The following is an 18,129-nucleotide window of genomic DNA, read 5'->3' as shown; positions in this document are numbered from 1 at the left end:
AATATGGATTGATTTACCTAAAAGTAAGGGGGGCTGAGGGCATTGGGATCACGTATTCAATCTTGCAAGCATAATATCCATCATTTCAAATGAAATACACTTGTACTAACTTTTTAAAATCATTTAAGATTTTCTTCCTTTTTGCATCTCTCATTCCAGCTTTTAAGAAGGCTCACATTGTGTCCAATATGGGTTGAAAATAAAGCAACATAAAGCGATATATTCTATTAATAGAAACAAATGAGTATAGGTACAAAATTTCAGAAGCCCACAGGGTTTAATAGGCAATGAGTTCTTATAATGAAAACATTTTAATTAGGGCTGTTTATACTTTTTAGGGATACCATTTCAAAACCAAATAGGAAATGTCACATTTCCCACTTTTTTTTTGTACATATAAAACCCAAGTAAAATTGGTAAAGACATAAATCTTAATGTTTAGATACTCTATTTCTTCAAAACTCTGAAGAACTCAGTTTGTTTACACAACTCTATGACCTCTTGCAAAACTGCAGCTCAAAAAAAAATTGTAATCAACTGTTCAAATTTCAAGTTGTACTATGGCAGTGTTTAGTTTTCTAAAATGAAGTAAGTCAACTTAACAATTAAGCCCAGAACTTTACGGAGCATCCTAAATAGTCCTCTTCCTTCCCTAATTCATTTCTAAACCCTACAGCCCAAATCAAAACTTGTTTACAGTAAAGGAGAAAATCAACACCATGGATGCTTTGAGCTCCAAGAGATTTTTCTGCTCTAGTTCAGAAAACTAGGGATATTGCAATCTTAATCTGATGCACCTGGCTTAAATTTAATACCCTTGCTAGTTTCCTTTTCCCTCCAGATACAAAGGACCTGTATGGCAAAGGGGGAAATACTATAGTCCCTCAGATTTCAAAAGAAGCAAAGCATTAAGCCATTACAGGGGCATGCCTGTATTAGGGCCAGGGTATCAAATGAGTGCCAACCCTAGAGTAGCAATAATCTGTGCCACAATACTACTACAATTATAATTAAAATTTGGTGAAAATGCTCTTAGGTAAATGGAAACTGTTGCCTGTTGAAAGAAGAAAGAATAAACAGAAATATTGAAGAAGCCAGGCAAATTAGTAAATGGCTTGGACCACAAAGTAAGCAAGCAAGCTACAGACTTAGGAGAAAGGTATCATAAACATTCTTAAGACCCTCTCCACTTCCATCATATAGGATAGCTATATACACCAAACCGTAAGCTCCTGAGTATAGGATTTTGTTTGCACTGATTTTTATATTCTCTGTAGAGCCGTGCATATTATAAGTGCTAAATATACACTTGTGGAATGAAGATTAAGATCTCCCTTTCTCTTACTCTCTATGCAGAATTATTGTATGGGAGAATATGAAGACACATCTTGCCCCTATATTAAGAACGAAAAAGGATGTTAGCTAAGGAAAAAGGATGCTAGCTACAAGAAAATCTGAGGCAAAGTGAAGGAAAAGCTAGAATGAGAGGAATCCCAAGGCTCACCATGCAATCCCTTAAAACTCAGCACCAACTGAACCACTTATAAAAAGCACTAAAATTGTTGTTGCCATTTTCACCTCCCACCCAAGATCAAGGAGGGTGGGCACATTCTATCTTCCTCAATTTTTCCCTTTCTGTCCTCCTTCTCTTGGAACTTGTCTAAAGCAACCAACATGTATACACTCTACAGAAATAGCAAGGACTGATATTGAAAACACCTTCATCAGAGCTTTGGGTCTTTTGGACTAGGGAGAGTAAGAACTCCCTTGGGTCATGGTTTTTGCTCTACCGCCAGGGTAAAACCCTCTGGATTCATGCTACCACATTATGCATTTAAATAGTACCAATCCAATGTAATTCATTTTAAATAAAGTTAGAGATAGAAAAGCATTATTAAATTCTCAGATTTACCAGATTACAATGGACATGTTTTGGTTCAACAGTTTGGATCAATATAGAATATCAATTATTAATTTGTTAAGATTTAGGAGCATAAAATGTTCTTACAGGCTTTGCAAATTTCAGCAGAAATATAATGTATCACTTTGAGATTAGATACTATTAACTGTCTTCCAAACAACATGGCAATGATTGTTTATAAATACTTTTAATATAAGTGATTTCCATCTAAATTTAATATAACAATGATTACAGTGTCTACCAAGTGTTTAAGGAAAATCACCATGTCTTAATTATTTAAGTGTAAGGGTACTTCTTCAGTCTTTTAGTTTAAGAATGAGACACAAATAAATTACACTACAGAGTAAGTCTTTAGTTCTACCTAGGGAATTCTGAAACTTCACCTGAAGTCTCTCACGACTTGCCTTAACTGGATTCCAGAAGATATCTCATGATATAGTACACATTTAATCAACTACTACATTTAAAATAATCAAACATCAGTGAAAGTGACCATGAGGGGATTACAGGTAGGTCCCTTTCAAAGTGATGATATTCTCCTTAAAAAAAAAAAGAAGAGTGATATGACAAATGATAGTTTCAACACATTCCAAAAGAATATACTCTTTTGGGGAAGCAATACAGAAATCAACAATATGGATTGTTGTTTTATGTCTTGCAATGTGTAAACCTGTGCACTGACTTTTGTGCATGAAAATAATTTCTTTCCTTAAAAAAAAAAAAAACACTCCATAAAAAACCACCAACCAAAACCAAAAGAACTAATTACAGACTTTGGTAAAAACCCATCTTCTCTGAAGAAAAAAAAAAGGCAGCAGCAAGAAATGGGTAATCCATAAGCAGCAGATATAAATCACTTATCTTTGCAAAACAGCTGATATTCTGGAATCAGCTTTATGAAGACATTTGTACTGTTTTTGTTTGTTACCATAAATTTGTTTCCTAACTATCAGTAAAAGCCTTTTATGAGGATTTGGAAAGCAATGTCAATTTTATGCCCTCGACTTCAAAAGAGATGAAAATTTCACATCTGGGCCCTAAACAGGTATCTTTGCTCCATTTTGGCACACGAATAAGTGAGAATATTACATGTAATCTTTCCTAAACTAACATAATGCAATTTGAAACACCATATTCATGGGGCGCCTGGGTGGCTCAGTCGTTAAGCGTCTGCCTTCGGCTCAGGTCATGATCCCAGGGTCCTGGGATCGAGCCCCACATCGGGCTCCCTGCTCTGCGGAAAGCCTGCTTGCTTCTCCCTCTCCCACTCCCCCTGCTTGTGCTTCTCTCTCACTGTGTCTCTGTCAAATAGATAGAAAAAAAAAAAGAAACACCATATTCACTGATGAATATGGGCCAAATAAAAAGAAAAAAATATGGTGGTCTGAGGTCAATTATGGGAATCTGTACTGGGAACTGCTCAAAGAATACACAGTATTTCTCTGAGCCTCCAAATATCACCAGAGAAGTCAGGCCCTTCCCTATCAGTTTAATGATGGTAACAGTATGGCCAGTAACACTAAGACAAAGGCCTGGGAATCTGTTTCCCTATTGCAACCTAACCTCACTACTACTGGAACTGGATTGCTGGGCCTGGGGATTTTCAGTCTTCGATCTGAGACTTCCTGAGGTCACTTTTTAAAATATATAATAAAAAAGGATGATTATATTAATTATCGATAAAGACTGAACAAAATATTTGATCCTTTTAAAAGAAAAAAAAAATCACTTCTGTTAAGTACATGTATATAAATCCTAGTAAAAAAGGTAACAAGTGTGCCTGAAGCAAATTCACTGCCAGGGACCAACTAAAAAAAATAAGGATATATACGGGCTCAGTCCATTAAGTGTCCGATTCTTGATTTTGGCTCAGGTCATGATCTCAGGGTCACGAGATACAGCCCTGAGTTGAGCTCTGTGCTCGGCATAGAGCCTGCTTGGGAGTCTCTCTCTCCATCTGTCCCTGCCCCCACCCCACTGTGCGCTTTCACACGCGTGCTCTCTCTCCCACACACACTCTAAAAAAAAAGATCCTCTCTCGCCCTCTGCCCCTCCCCCCTCGCTCTTGCACTCTCTCAAGAAGAAAAAAAAGGATATATGTATAGCCTATAACTTCATTTGCAATAATGCTTTATGTATTTCCATACTGATAAGGATAATCAGGTATATATAACCAACGCTGACTTGTTTTACAATGATCAAGCCAGAAATCAGTTTTTGGTTACTGGTATGACAAAACTTTATTGGTAATTTATATATGTTTAAGATAATATACTGAAAAAATTTTGGAAGAGGGGAGATTTTGGTATAAAACACAAAGTCTATGAACATAATAATCAACATAGTCAAGAGATACAAAAAATTTAAGTCAACATACAATTGACCCTCGAACAACATGAGGATTAGGAGTGCCCACCCGCCCCCAGCTCCATGCAGTTGAAAATCTGCATATAACTTTTGACTCCCCCCCAAAACTGAACTACTAATAGCATACTACCAACCAGAAGCCTTACTGGTAACACAGTCAATTAACACATATCTTGTGTATATATATTATATACTATATTCTTAGAGGAAAGGATATGAGAGAAAAGAAAATGATATTAAAAAAATCATAAGGAAAATACATTTACTGGGCTGTATGAAAAATCTTTTGCATATAAGTGGACTCTCACAGTTCAAATCTGTGTTGTTCAGGGGTCAACTGTATATATAAAAATAACAATATTTTTAATCTACTGGAAAGTAAAATAAAATTTTCTCTATATATCTATGTATCTATATCCATATATCTATCCATAGAGCTCAGATTTCACTAGAATATATCTTAGATTTCACTAAAGACCCATTGGCTTTTGAGACTAATGTGTAGGAAAGATGTGAATTTGCATGATATTATATACATAACTAGGTAGTTTCAGAATTTTCCTGGTTGACTATGGATTATTTTTATTCTTTTATCTCCTCCCTCCTCACAACCCTATCCCTCCCAACAAAAGGCATTAAACAATTTCTGGTGATGAATACTCAGGGAAGTATGTCAATTACACCTCCTCAAGTATCTAATTTACCATCATAAAGTGAATTAAGTATGGGAAAGATCTTGTTCAATTTCCCTTATACCTTAAAATTCATCTGAATTTCTAAGAATCGTTTGTTTGGGAGTAGTACATCTTTTGGTTAGATCACACCAAACAAACTGTAAATTCTGAAGCAGTGGTGGTAGTGATCAGCAGTTACCTGGACCAGGGCTTACAAACTACTGTGGCTCAAATCTGGAAGGAGTAATTCCAACTGTAAGAGCGGCTTTCACTGATACTGTAATTGATACACACTGTTCTAAAGGCTTTACATGTATTATTCATTTAACAAAAAAGAATAACCCTATGAAATAAGTACTGTGATTGTCCTCATTTTACAGAGGAGGAAACTCAGCCACAGTGAGTTGAGTAACAGATGGTGTTCACATCATAGGCAGCGGAGCCTGGATCGAACTCAGGCAGTCTGGTTCCTAAGTCTTGGCCGACATATTATATATATTATGTCCCCTCTTTCAGAAATTTGTGGAAAACATATTTGTGTTTATAGGTCAGGTTGAAAGTCAAAGTCCTGGCTTGTTAAAACAATTCTATGTCACCGATTTCAATAAGCATTTGTTCTATTCCGGGGCTAGTTTACTACCCCAAATTTGTTAATTCAGCTTTAAGCATATGATAGAAAAACTAGTAGACTCATATAGCTCAGAAAGAGAAAAAAAGTTTCATCTTGTCATTGGTTAACTTGGTATACTACCTGCTGTTTCCTCAGATGTAAAATGGGATGACAAATAATAATTCAAATAGCCTTCAAAAACAATAGCCCTGGAATGGACCTAATGTACCACCTAACTCCAAGTAGTAAAATTCACCATTCCCTAAAAAGAAGTTTGTGTCCTACCACTGCTGTGGTTTTTCATTTCATAAAAAATAAAATAATTTTACATATCACCCTTTAACTGGATTATCCTATATTAGAAAACACAAGCAAAAGACAACATGCATTACATGGGATACACAATGTGAACAAAGTTACCATAGATTGCCAAAAAGGTGGTCCTCCAATCACTGCCAGCAAATGCATGATTATTATGAAGATTTGCACTTCAGTCACATCAATTCTGATTAGGTACAAAAAGCCAAAAAAGCAGAATTACTCAAAACAATTTCAAGTTAATTACTTGCAAGCTTAGCAGCATTCCTCTATCATGCACAATAGAAAAAAATCTCAAATATTGAGGAGAGGGGAAAAGGAGGTGTCAAAAATTTGTTATGAGCAAAATCAAATAAAATCCAGAGGCTTTTAATTTAATTTGATGAATTTCACAGAGCAATAAAAACCCCTCCTTTCCATAGGAAATTTCTGACTCATTGAAGTTGGGCTGAAACTATAGCTTAACCTTTCCCACCAAAAAAACAAAAACAAAAACAAGAAAAAAAAAAAAAGAAAAAGAGGCTGGGGCAGGGTATGTGTGTATTAAATTTTGAGTCTCAAGCAGAGAGGACTTCATTGTACTGCTATATAATATGAAATCTTGAAACAAGTGCTTTGTAATACCAAGTGGAGGAAATGGTGAGTTTTTACTAAAGCAACATAAATCACTGAGATCTTTCAAAACTTACTGCCCTTTAGTTATAGTCATTTAATGCCTTCCATAGTAGGGGGTTTGAAAAAAAAAATTTCACTCAATTCTCAATCAAACTCTTATGCTGATTAGGTCAACTACCCTAAGATCTCTGGAAAGAAGAACTAAAAGCAGCCAAGAATTAGTTTTGAGGTTGCTGAAAATGATCTTATAGTCAAGAAAAGACAAACCTGGTACAAAAACAGGGCAGTAGAAATTAGAAGTCTGAAAGCCTGGAAAAAAAGAATATGGACAAAAAGACTGAGGAGCAAAGCACAAACTGGTATTCCTTTCCTTCTATAGACTAGCACTTTGTATAATCTTGAGATTATCATTCTCAGATTATTGGATCCAAAATTAAAATTCTCAGAATTTATCCTAGAGATATGGTAGCACAAAATGTTTGCACAAGGTTATTTATTACAGCATCATTTATAATAGGAAAATTTTTAAAATAGCCCTCAGTGCGGGAGTAGTTATAGAAATTCTGGTACTTCCATACAATGAAATATTTGGTAGTTTTTAAAAAAAAGAGTGGGCAGCTCCCTACATAGTGATATTGAAAAATATCAAAGACATACTAGGTGAAAAGGAATGTTGCAGAGTGTATAAATGGTATTTTTTTGTGTAAAAAAGAGGAAAAATAATATTCTATCTTTATTTTTGCCAGTAATTACATAACAAATTTCTGGAAGGATGTATACATTACATTACAGTGGTTACCTATTGGAGAGGACAGTGTGGGAATAGACAGCTGGGAGATGAGAATGGGAAGGAGACCATACACTGCATACCTTTTTTATAATGTTAGTTTTAAACAAAGTGAATAATTTATCTATTAAGAAGGTAAATTTTTTAAAAAATTAGTCCAAGAAAAATAGATATCAACAGTAAGGGGATTCAATTCCCAGAGTAGAATGGAGCCCCCATTTCTAAAACTGACACTTAAAACATATCATGTGAGCTAGATAAGTAAGCTTTCATGCCCATAATAAAGTTGAAACCAGTCTCTCATAACTAAAAAAACTGAGCTTTGTTTGCTCAAGAATGTTTTTTGAACAGAAGCTTATTAAATTGCAAACATATAGTGATGTAGTTATCTTTAAATACACATTTATTGGGGGGAAAATGGACTGAATTAGGCTAAAAAGAATCTGTAGAGCTGACCTGATGAGTGGTGTTGCCAATAAGGGGAATTACACTCAGTAGCAGATTCAGGAGACTAAGCAGGTGTCAAAGATGATCGACTCTGTCTTGGGTGGAGGAGGGTAGACATCTTACAACATTTTTCTGGATATATGAAGTAGCCTTTTGGGAGGGGAAGGGCCAGAAGTATAGAATTACAAAATAAAAATGGAGGGAACCTCATGCAATTAATCTTCGTACCTTGGATGAATGTAAAAGAGAATAGGAAACATGAAAGATCTTTACAAAGCCCCCAAATGGGATTCCTAGGTTAAATTTTATGGATTAGCTTGTTTGGAAATTTTGGAAGACAGAATTTTCTAAACCATTCTGATACTGTCATTGTATTTAGATCAACAATGCCTTAATGTTAGGAGGGAGAGCCCAGGAAAGCTTACTTACCAGTTGTAGGTAGTTAAGAATATTTTTTCCTGTTTGCTCATCTGATTTAGAGGAATACTCAGTACTCCTGGATGAGCCCCTCCTGCTCTGAATCATGAGAACTGCCTATCACCACTCCTGGCGGTGTGGCTCTAATCTTGACTATCAATGAAAAAGGGTGCAGTAAGAGGCCATCCCCAGAGACAGGAACTAAGCAAGCTAAGAGGACAGGAGGCAGAAGCTATTAACAATGAACAAAAAAGTCAACGATTCTATTGAGGAAAGAGGGGTTATGTGGCAGTTCATCTTCCCACCTTTCCACTAAGAAGTCTCTTAGTATGGGCTGAACTTATTGTAACATGTATTAGGACAGGGCTCATTTCACTTCTTTTGGCTGGGGAGGAAAGACAGTCATCCAGAAGGAAGAATGTTATAGAAAGGTAGGAATTTGGCACTTCTGTAGTCACTTCCTTATTATTATTTTCAAAATAATAACATGGGTGATAAAATTCCCAAATGTTGGGACTTCTCAAAACAAACAAACAAACAAATCATCCTCCATAACTACATCAAAAATAAGCCCTTCAAGATATAAAGAATATATGGTAAAAGAGCATCCAAAACACGAGTGATTTTTTTTTTTTTTTTTAAGACATATGGGAAAACAAATCTCTTCTCCACAGCATTAGATTTCCACAGCCTAAAAGTTTCAGAGGGGGAAAACTCAATGATAATACACTTAATTTTCTATAACCATGAACGTATTTGAATATCCTGAATGGTACTGCTTTAAATAATTTCCTATTTCTACTTTATTTTAGTATAGGTTGTCAAAGTACAAAAGGAACTTCCCCAACACTGTGTTAAATCACTACTGCAAGCCACCAATAAACAACATTCTGATGGCTACCACAGAAGACAAATGGAAAGAAGCAAACCAGTTGTGGAGACTAAGCTCCCTCATTCTTCTGATGGGGAGGCTCTAATGTGGCACTCAAAATAACTTTGAATAGTCATAATAAATCCCCTGGGCCCATCACTCCTAACAACATCTCAATGGTCTATTGACAAAGAGGTAAAGAGATCAAGGTACCTTAAATGAATATGAGTAATTTTAACTTCTAAACAGGGAACAGAAACTCTCTCTAGTTGGAGAGAAGAACTCATGGGGCCTTCATCAAAACAGAAAGGCAGCCTAGATCAGTTATTACATCAAAATTACAGGTTTACAATATGACTCAGGGGTGTAACAACCCCAAACTATCTAAGTTAACTAATTATGAAGAAAATTTCTGTTTTGAATTTCATTTTTATTTTTTAGTGTTTAGAGAGATACCTAACAAATGCATTTGGCTTGAATTCCAACAAGACTCAGGAATAACAGGGATGTGAAAGGACTTAAATGACATTCTGTGAAAGTTGGTAAGCATGTTAATCATCTTTTCCCAGAATGTTTTATGTCTTTCCACTTTAATATCAGAAATAAGACAAGTTAATCTATTTTTCTTGTACGTGTAACATATGCATTCAAAGATATATTTGCAGCTAATTTGCAAACATAATTTGTTATACCACACATAGTAAATGTAATGGTGTTATAATCTGGGTTGCCTATTAGCTTGGTTAACACAGAATATGCTCTAGGGCTAAATTCACAACGTCAAAAACCCCCAAATTCGTACAACTTGACTTGTGAGCTATTTATTATTTAAAAAGAAGAATTTTGTTTGAAAAGACATCCACTGAGGGTGTCTGGAATCCTATTCAAGAATTTGATTGTTATTACCTACAGATTTGCAATTATCTATAAATGGATCTGCAGTTCTAGGGAGCTTATACGTAACCAGAACACTTATTATACCAGAAAAACCATGGATGGGGTGAAATCTTGGTAGACTGCAATGAAGACTGGCCTAGAAATTGATCATACTGCCTTCCAATATTTTACTTTCTACTCTTGATAAGGGACAAACTGGGCATGGCAAGCTAAATGTTAAGTAACATTAACCAGACAAGTGAATGATAACTATGATATTTTAAAATCAAGTGGTACAGAGAAATTCTAAGCATCTATTTTTGAGATAAGCTGAATTATTTAAAACCGTATTATCTACCACATGAATGACTACATGGATCTTTTCGATTATCTGAGAAGACTAAAAAATACGAACAACAGCAACCCATCCAGGGATTTTTGAGTAGGAAGACAAAAACAGCCAAAGGCTAAAACATAGTAAGTCCTCTAAGAAGAACTCAAGTTCAGGTCTCACATTTAAGGGGACAGCAGACTCTTACGCCCTTGGAAACAGAAGAATTAGGAGAGTCCTCTCACCTCATTTAGTAATAATGTTGATGGAGTTAAATGAAGGGATCATGGACCTATTCTTCCTCTCAAACTAGCACAATCAATTCTGGAAGAAATCTGGAAATTGTTGGGAATTACTAACACAGGTCTTAAAATTAATATAATGATAGTGGTAACAAACACTATACACCAGGCGCTATAGTTAGCACATTACATTTTGACTTTTTTAATCTTCACAGCTATCCTAGGAGGTAGGAACTACTGCCACCATTTTATAGATGAGGAAATTCAGTCAGATAGGTTAACTGACTTTTCAAGGTTAGAGAGATAATACATGGCAGAGCCTTGAAAGAATCTGCAAGTGTTGTACCTACACAATGCTAAAAACTCTTTAGTTTACTGATCAACTGGGGTAAAATTTGTCCTAAGTTTTTAACTTTTTATCACTAAGGAGCCCACACAGGATGATGTTTCTTATATACTAACACAACTTTTCTTAAATTGGTAGAAAACAACAGGCAATAGAATAGGAAGTTTAGACGCTAATAAATTAAATTAACTCGAAACAAAATATAATGAACTCTTTCTTAAGCTTATTTTCCCCCTGAACTTTGTAAAAAAAGAAAGAAAAGAAAAACCCACAAAGAAACATATGACAGTCTCATTTCAATGATTAAATCAGTTAAAGCAACAAATATTAAAAGCAAATCTCTGCAAGTTAGCAACTGATAAAAGAATGCATTTCCAAAAGATTTTTCAGGACGTTAAAATTAAAATGCATTAGTTTCTAGAAACATTTTAATAGGAAAGGCTCTATAAATACAGGTACTTTGTCATCATAAACAAGGTGAAAGTCATTTAGTCAGTATTCTATTTTCACTAAGAACACTGGGAAAAAAGACCTTTGGTGAGTGTAAGTAATTAATAATCATAAATGAGCCATCAAAAATTATAAATGTAGACAACTGCAGTGAGCATAAATTTTCAGGTCTTTGAAGAAAGTGCCAGAAGACAGGTTATGGGTAGAGGGGTGCTAAAAAATGACACATTCTTAACTATGCACATTATTTTACCCTACGAAGGACTCTCACAAATAATTATGCAAATACATTGTAAATTCAAATGAAAATGGCTTTTGTTTTGCTGCTAAATCATGCCTATAGTACCTCTCAGTATTTTCCAAATTCTAAACTTATTTTGAAAAAAAGATGTACACTAACCCTCTCTATTAATCTGTCCCCAAAGATGTCACTACTGCCACTGAATAAATGGATTTACAATGCTGCAAGATACCTTTCAGAAAGAACTCTGCTACCAGACTTACTATTTCTATCACATTATTGAAACATTTTTGGGCATGGGGATTCAATATAGGAAACCTAATGCAGGCTTGTATTGCTAGAATGATCTGTTAGGTGTCCATATGAACAGTTCCCCAATACTCCCTGAAAGCAAGATAAATGGAATTTAAGTTCTATTTTTCTTGTGAATAAACCTTTCATACTAAAGTGTGAAGGATTCTTGGCTATTCTACTGGGAAACCATTTTCTAATGAATCTTTTCGAACTTTTAAAAGTCATAAGGTCAAAATTATAATTCTAATATGAGAGGAAAAGGAGATATTATTCACTCAGCATTAATTAAGGAAATACGGATTTACTAAAAACAAACCAAACCTGAAAAAGGAGGGTATTCAAAAGATAGCTATAGTAACATGAAAAGCAAAGGATACTTAGTTTTAAAAGCACAACTAAGAGAAGAAAACAATAAACAATACAAATAGGAATGAGAATAGTTTCAAGCATTAATTTTTTAAAAAATCAAGTTCATCGAAAACAGAAGAAGTGGTACTAGATTGCTTAAAGAATGTATTCTAAAAGAGTTAAGAGAATACACAGAATCTTTCCTATTACTATTAAGAGTCCTCTCAATTTACTTATCTAAAGGGCAACCCTGATTCTATTTTCAAAATATAAATATCAAAAAAAAAATCTAGTTAATGGTGGAAAGGTATTTGTTTTAAAAATATTACATAGAGCAAAAATCATATTAGGTATAGTAGGTAAGTGAGATAGATAATTTTTTTTAGCATCAAATCACCAGAAATATTATCTTCAAAAAATTTTAATAGGGTGGATTTTTATTGCCCTATATATATTAAAATTATTTTCTATTAACCTGTTTGTCTGTGAAATACCACCAGAAGACGTTTTATTTTTTACATTTTAATTACTCTGTGCATGACAAAGGTGCTGTCTTTATTGAGTTCACGCCACTGTTCATTGGACAGCATCAATATTCTAGCAGTTACCGTGAAGTTCCAGAACCAAGGTCCCAGGGTTCCTGTGAGAAGCTGGCATATTATAATTATGATCTGGGACTCTGTAACATCGAATCTATGCATAAGGAAACAAACATTTCAAAATAACTTTACTCAGAGCTTTTGCCAAAGAGCCTTACAGGTAGCAAAAACAGATTTAGAAGGTAGCATTCTCCTTATAAAGACATCTAAAGATTCAATGATACAATTTATACAGTACTATTGTTATCCTTATGCAAACATGTATATTTCTTACCCAAACCAAAACATTAAGTGTAACACACTGAATAAATGACTTGTAAATAGGGAGCTGGTAACACTAGAACTAAAAACACAGTCAACTCTTAATTATCTTAGTGAATACTACTTGCCAAATAATCACATGATCTTTAACATAGGTCCTGTCAGTGCCAGAACCTACCCAGACTTCTCTGGAGAGGAATGTTTTCAGACACCCTAGGGCACAGTCATCTATGTGTTTGAAGAACCACAAATCTATCCCGCACCTCTTCACTGCCCCACATCTCATCATACTCCTACCTCTGCTATCTCAGTAGAATTAGCACATGCATGTGGAAAGGACATGGGGAAACTGACTCCTTTGGATACGGTTAGAACCAAATCAACTGGTCAACTCCTTGTCCTGTTTCCTAATAATCTCTAGTCCAGAATCTTATCCTCTTTCCTCTTTTTCTTCCCTTAATTCCATACCAGCATTATAACTCTCTACTATATCGGATTAGTTTATTAGTGGTAAAAATCAGTAAAATGTCCAATTCAATCACTAATGAAGTTTTGGAACACAGATGGTGACAGAAAAAGACTTGTGGTATAGAACAGGCTTCAAATCAAAACCATGTAATCAAAATTAAGAGCTGAGGAATGCTAAAGGAGATAGAAACTAGTCTACGATTTTACCTGATGATCCAAGAGTCCAAACTGGAATCTAGGCTTTATGTTAATATAAATAGGTGTTTTAAGATATGTTCTATAACAATTTAACAAAATTAAAATGAGCACAGTCCTAATGACTGAATCATTACCAACAATAAAAAATACATAGGGAAACTAGAAACTGAAAGGAAAATCTCTGATATTTGTTTATGTGATCAATCTTAAACTTTTAAAGAGGCAAATATCCTATACAGGCATTCAATAGGAAGTTTCCTAATTCTTAATCCACAAAAAGTGGATTATACATTAACAGAGAGTTTGGATTATAACATTAACGGTTTTTAATTACTAGGGTCTCTTCAAATATTTATTCTTTAGAGGTTTCTTGGGTAAGAACTGAATCGGATTTGTTAGACTACAAGTAGAACACATAACCTATTGACTTTTCTCATTTAACTAGAAAAGAAAAAGTCAGAAGTTATCTACTTACATAGAAATAAATGTGGTAGCAGTTATTAGCTAATGTAAATGTGAAACATGAGAAGCATGAATTCAAAAATGTAATAAAGATAAATACTCTGCCTGCTATAATTATAAATAATTAAGTACATTGGAAACAACATCTGTGAAATTAATAGACTTTCAGAAGGAACCTTAGACACCATCAAATCCAAAACTGATTTACAAATTAGGAAATGAAAGTTGTAGGCCTTGCCCAAGTTGATAAACAGACAATAATTTGGAGATAACACCTGAGGTAAGATATACTGATCTGGTTCAATTCATTATAATTTTTTTGTCTTGTGAAAAGAGTGTCCTCCCGCCCCCCGCCACGCCCTGCAAATGATAATTTGAGAAAGAATTCTACTTTTCACAGTGTGGAGGGTTTTTTTAAGGCCAGTATTTTGCATAAACAGTTTTATTAGAGATTGTTTAGAGTTTCTAAGCATTTAATTCATGAAAGTGATTCCATATATATGTAGAAATTACCGATTTTAAAATATCTAGATATACAGGGTTTAAGCCTTAAGAGAGGAAACGACCACTTCCATTTAATATAATCCATAAACATTTTAAAGAATATTTTACAAATATTTACAAATGAGCTTCAACTCATAATTCTTATCCTCTTCCACCGACCTGTTCCTTCTGTGAAGGTCTAGCCTCTGAGCCCATGTCCCTCCTGTCTTTCAAATCCAAGCTAGTAAAAATCCTAACAGGCTAAGCTAGACCAAGAAGGGTCCCAATGAGCAGTACTCATCTTTGTCAGATCTCCATACTAGCTTGGTCCAGAAGGACTGTGAGGACAGGGGTCTGTCTAGATGTGAAAGGTACTAATATTCTCTGTATAAGGAAGCTTTCAGCTGTGGTCAGAGCAAAGTGCTGAAAGATTTAGCTCATAATTTCAGGGATAATGTATCCAAATCACATTGGCTTTCTCATAATACCAGACTTTGAAAGGAAATTACTTATAGATGAATTAAATTACGGAGCCTATTTTTGATCGAGATACTATGAGCAAACTTAAGAGCAACTAAAAATGATGACATTAGGAGACTAAGAAAAACAAATAAAAATCTCTTATTTGGCAAATACGGTATGTGGTTATTAAACACACAACAGCCTAAATTGGTTATATATAAAAAAGAAATCCTTGTGACTTTTTTCACTTGTGTGTAAACATCAAAATAAAACAATTAAAATAAAAATATTTTAAAATAAAATTTCCAAGGTACCTGAAGCTGCTTTCACTTTTTTCCAAAAAAGGGAATAAGAAAAAGCAAGGGATTTAAAAAAATTTCGTTAGTCAAATTCCATTTCAGAGTTTATCTTATTATTTTCTAATTAAACAAAATAAAATTTGGACTTTCTCCTCCCTACATAAACTTTAGTTCTATATTAGCGTATTATACAACTGCCTATTCTCCCTGCTCTTGAAAAGAATGTGAAATCTAAAATAGCATTTTTTAAAATTCTTTAGGAATATTGCTATTATTCCATATGCCATTACATTGGTATTTTGATAAATACCTCCTTAAATGTAAGCACTCACAGCACATTTCTATGAGTGTTGAGAACTGCTTTGACTTTAAAAAAGAAATAGTGCAGCCTTAATATGAATGCAGGATTTCAGAAAATTGCATTCAAATTTTCAAAATCAAAACCAATTTCTTGTAATACTAATATGTAATTTAAATTGAGATATTATATTCAAACTGGCCCCAATATTTCTATATAGATAGTCTCATCATAAGAAAGCACTAGAGTCTCAGGGGGAGAGTGTCCTCCCATGTAGCCCCTCTGCCTGTTACCCTAAACTTTGGTCTTGCATTTTCAACAATCTAGCTCCATATACCCATCTCTCTCTTTTCTCCCCAAATATCGTCAATCTCTTCTCTAGTCAATTTCTTCTGTGTAAAAACAAAACCCTCCTTCCTTTGAACCTATGTTTTCTTCTAACAGATGCCTTGTTCCTTCCCATCATCACAGCCGCCCATCTTCTAAGTCACCTGTACTAAATGTGTGCTTATTTATTCCCTTCACTTGTCATCCCCTACAATCTGGCTTTTACCCTACTGCTACAGAGAAACGACTCTGGATGGCCTCACACTGCCACATTCAGTGTACAATTTTCTGTCCTCATTTTGAGTCTTGGCAGCATTTATCGTTGTTCTCTTTTGAAATTTCTGGCTTTTCATTCTGGTATGCCTCCTCTGGCTGTTCAATCATTTTCACGGGCTTCTTTCTAGGCTTGCTTTCTAAGTTTTCTAAGCTATTTTCATTCCATTTGGATGTCTAAAATCCCTCACATACACGTTCTAGTAGAACTCTCCCTTTCACAGAGGTTCCTCTGCCTGTAGTGCCTTTCTCCACTTTCCATCCAACCACCCATGGAGGGGAACTGGGAGTTAAGTCCCTGCTCACTCATTCATTCCCCATATGCAGACAGAGACGAGGTCCTACAGTTTCTATCTCTTAAACCTCCCTCCAACGTATGACTTTCTCTCTGATTGCACTGTCATCACACTAGCTCGGGCATCAGCATTCCTCACGCTGATGATGCTGGTGACTTCTAAGGGTCTCCTTACCTCTGTCACAGCCCATTCTAATTCACCCTCAGAATATGCCAGCCTGCTTTTTCCAAACTGTCCTTTTGTCATTTCCCTGGTTTAGGTCCTGCAAAGGCTCCCCACAGATTCAGGACAAAAGCCCCTATTTCTTGGCAGGACACAGAAGTCCCTGATTCTCTGGATCTCCTCCAGCCTTATCTCCTGCCACTCCCTACAAGCATCTTATGATTTAACGGTATAGAACTGCTCAGAGTTCTCCAAGTACATATTTCATTAAAAGAATACACCACAAGGGACATTCCAAGACTGGCAAATAGAAAGCTGTGATATCAAATCGCTCCTAAAAACACTATTTATTCTTCCCCTCCTTCCATGGTTCCTTCGCTCTCCTTCCTTCAGTTCCCATACCACATGGCTGGTGCTGCTTTACTTGAAAGGGAAAGATAATTAATTAGAGCTGATGATACATAAGCTTTCAAAATAAGGGCTTGAAAGTTAACTATGAGATAATAACCACTGAAACAAACTATGTCAAATTCAGATATTACAAATTCTGCTATTTTTGAAAACAGTAACATCACTAAAAACTAAAAGTGAATTAGGGCGAACCAAGTGATCTTAGAAGTCTAATATATTTTGTGGTTTCACCAATGCAGAGAAATACTATGAAAACATTATTGAGATAAAGGGTATAAAAACAACATTGAGAAAAAATACATCTGCACGTAATATTTTCAATTACTGCTTTTTTTCTATCAGAAATCCATAATATTTTCTGAGCACTGATCATTTTATAAATTGCTGAAGAACGTAGAGGCATAGGATTTTCAATTGGACACACATGTCCACTATTGTCACTAAGGGCATTAAGATGGGCTTTAAATATGTTTTCTAAACTTCTAGGACATGTCTTTTAGTTAACATCCAAAATTTTAATAGTTATTGTTACTGTCATAAGTTAAGAACATCTTAAGTTCTATTTAAATAAATTTAACAAAAATCATTTGAACTAAACTTGTAAGGAACAGCTGAATTTCTGTGCAGCCTAGTTCTTACAAGACCTAGAAAACTAAGTTTATTCGGGATCTAAAAATTTAAATATCCACTAATGATTCACCTTAAAGGGAGTAGGTTAAGATGTTCTATCATTTGCAATCACAGATTTTTATTTGGCTATTTCATGAAGTATTCAGTCTTTTCTCAAGTTCTTTGTCTTTTAATCCTACACCACGAAAAAAATACTAACTTGAGCAGTGTAAACAGGATCTGTGATACTTAATTAAACACTGGTTGATGAATTCCATCCTTTACCTCATTCTAAGACTAGTTTACTCATTAGTATTTACAGAAAAGTACTGATCAGCAGGTAGAAACCATTCATTTTGGAGTTTG

At 34.9% G+C, this 18,129-nt stretch overlaps 1 protein-coding gene across 4 annotated transcripts in view; it reads right to left on the bottom strand.

Annotated features, from left to right (window-relative positions):
• CEPT1 (choline/ethanolamine phosphotransferase 1) overlaps positions 1–18,129 on the bottom strand; it is a 37,044-nt gene that overhangs the window by 3,685 nt on the left and 15,230 nt on the right. For 3 of the 4 annotated variants that reach the window (XM_006732847.3, XM_081815656.1, XM_006732850.3), the window contains exon 5: positions 5,993–6,077. In XM_006732847.3, coding sequence (XP_006732910.1) covers positions 5,993–6,077 — 85 coding nt within the window. Of the gene's footprint in view, positions 1–5,992; positions 6,078–12,763; positions 12,849–18,129 lie in introns of all 4 variants that reach the window. The other variant, XM_031027647.2, reaches the window with a different exon arrangement.

The sequence above is a fragment of the Leptonychotes weddellii genome, chromosome 4 (genome assembly GCF_054177405.1).
Source record: "Leptonychotes weddellii isolate Sample4059 chromosome 4, ASM5417740v2, whole genome shotgun sequence".
Taxonomy (NCBI): domain Eukaryota; kingdom Metazoa; phylum Chordata; class Mammalia; order Carnivora; family Phocidae; genus Leptonychotes; species Leptonychotes weddellii.
Note: the sequence above shows the minus strand (reverse complement) of the source record. Positions and strands in the feature narration are given on the sequence as shown.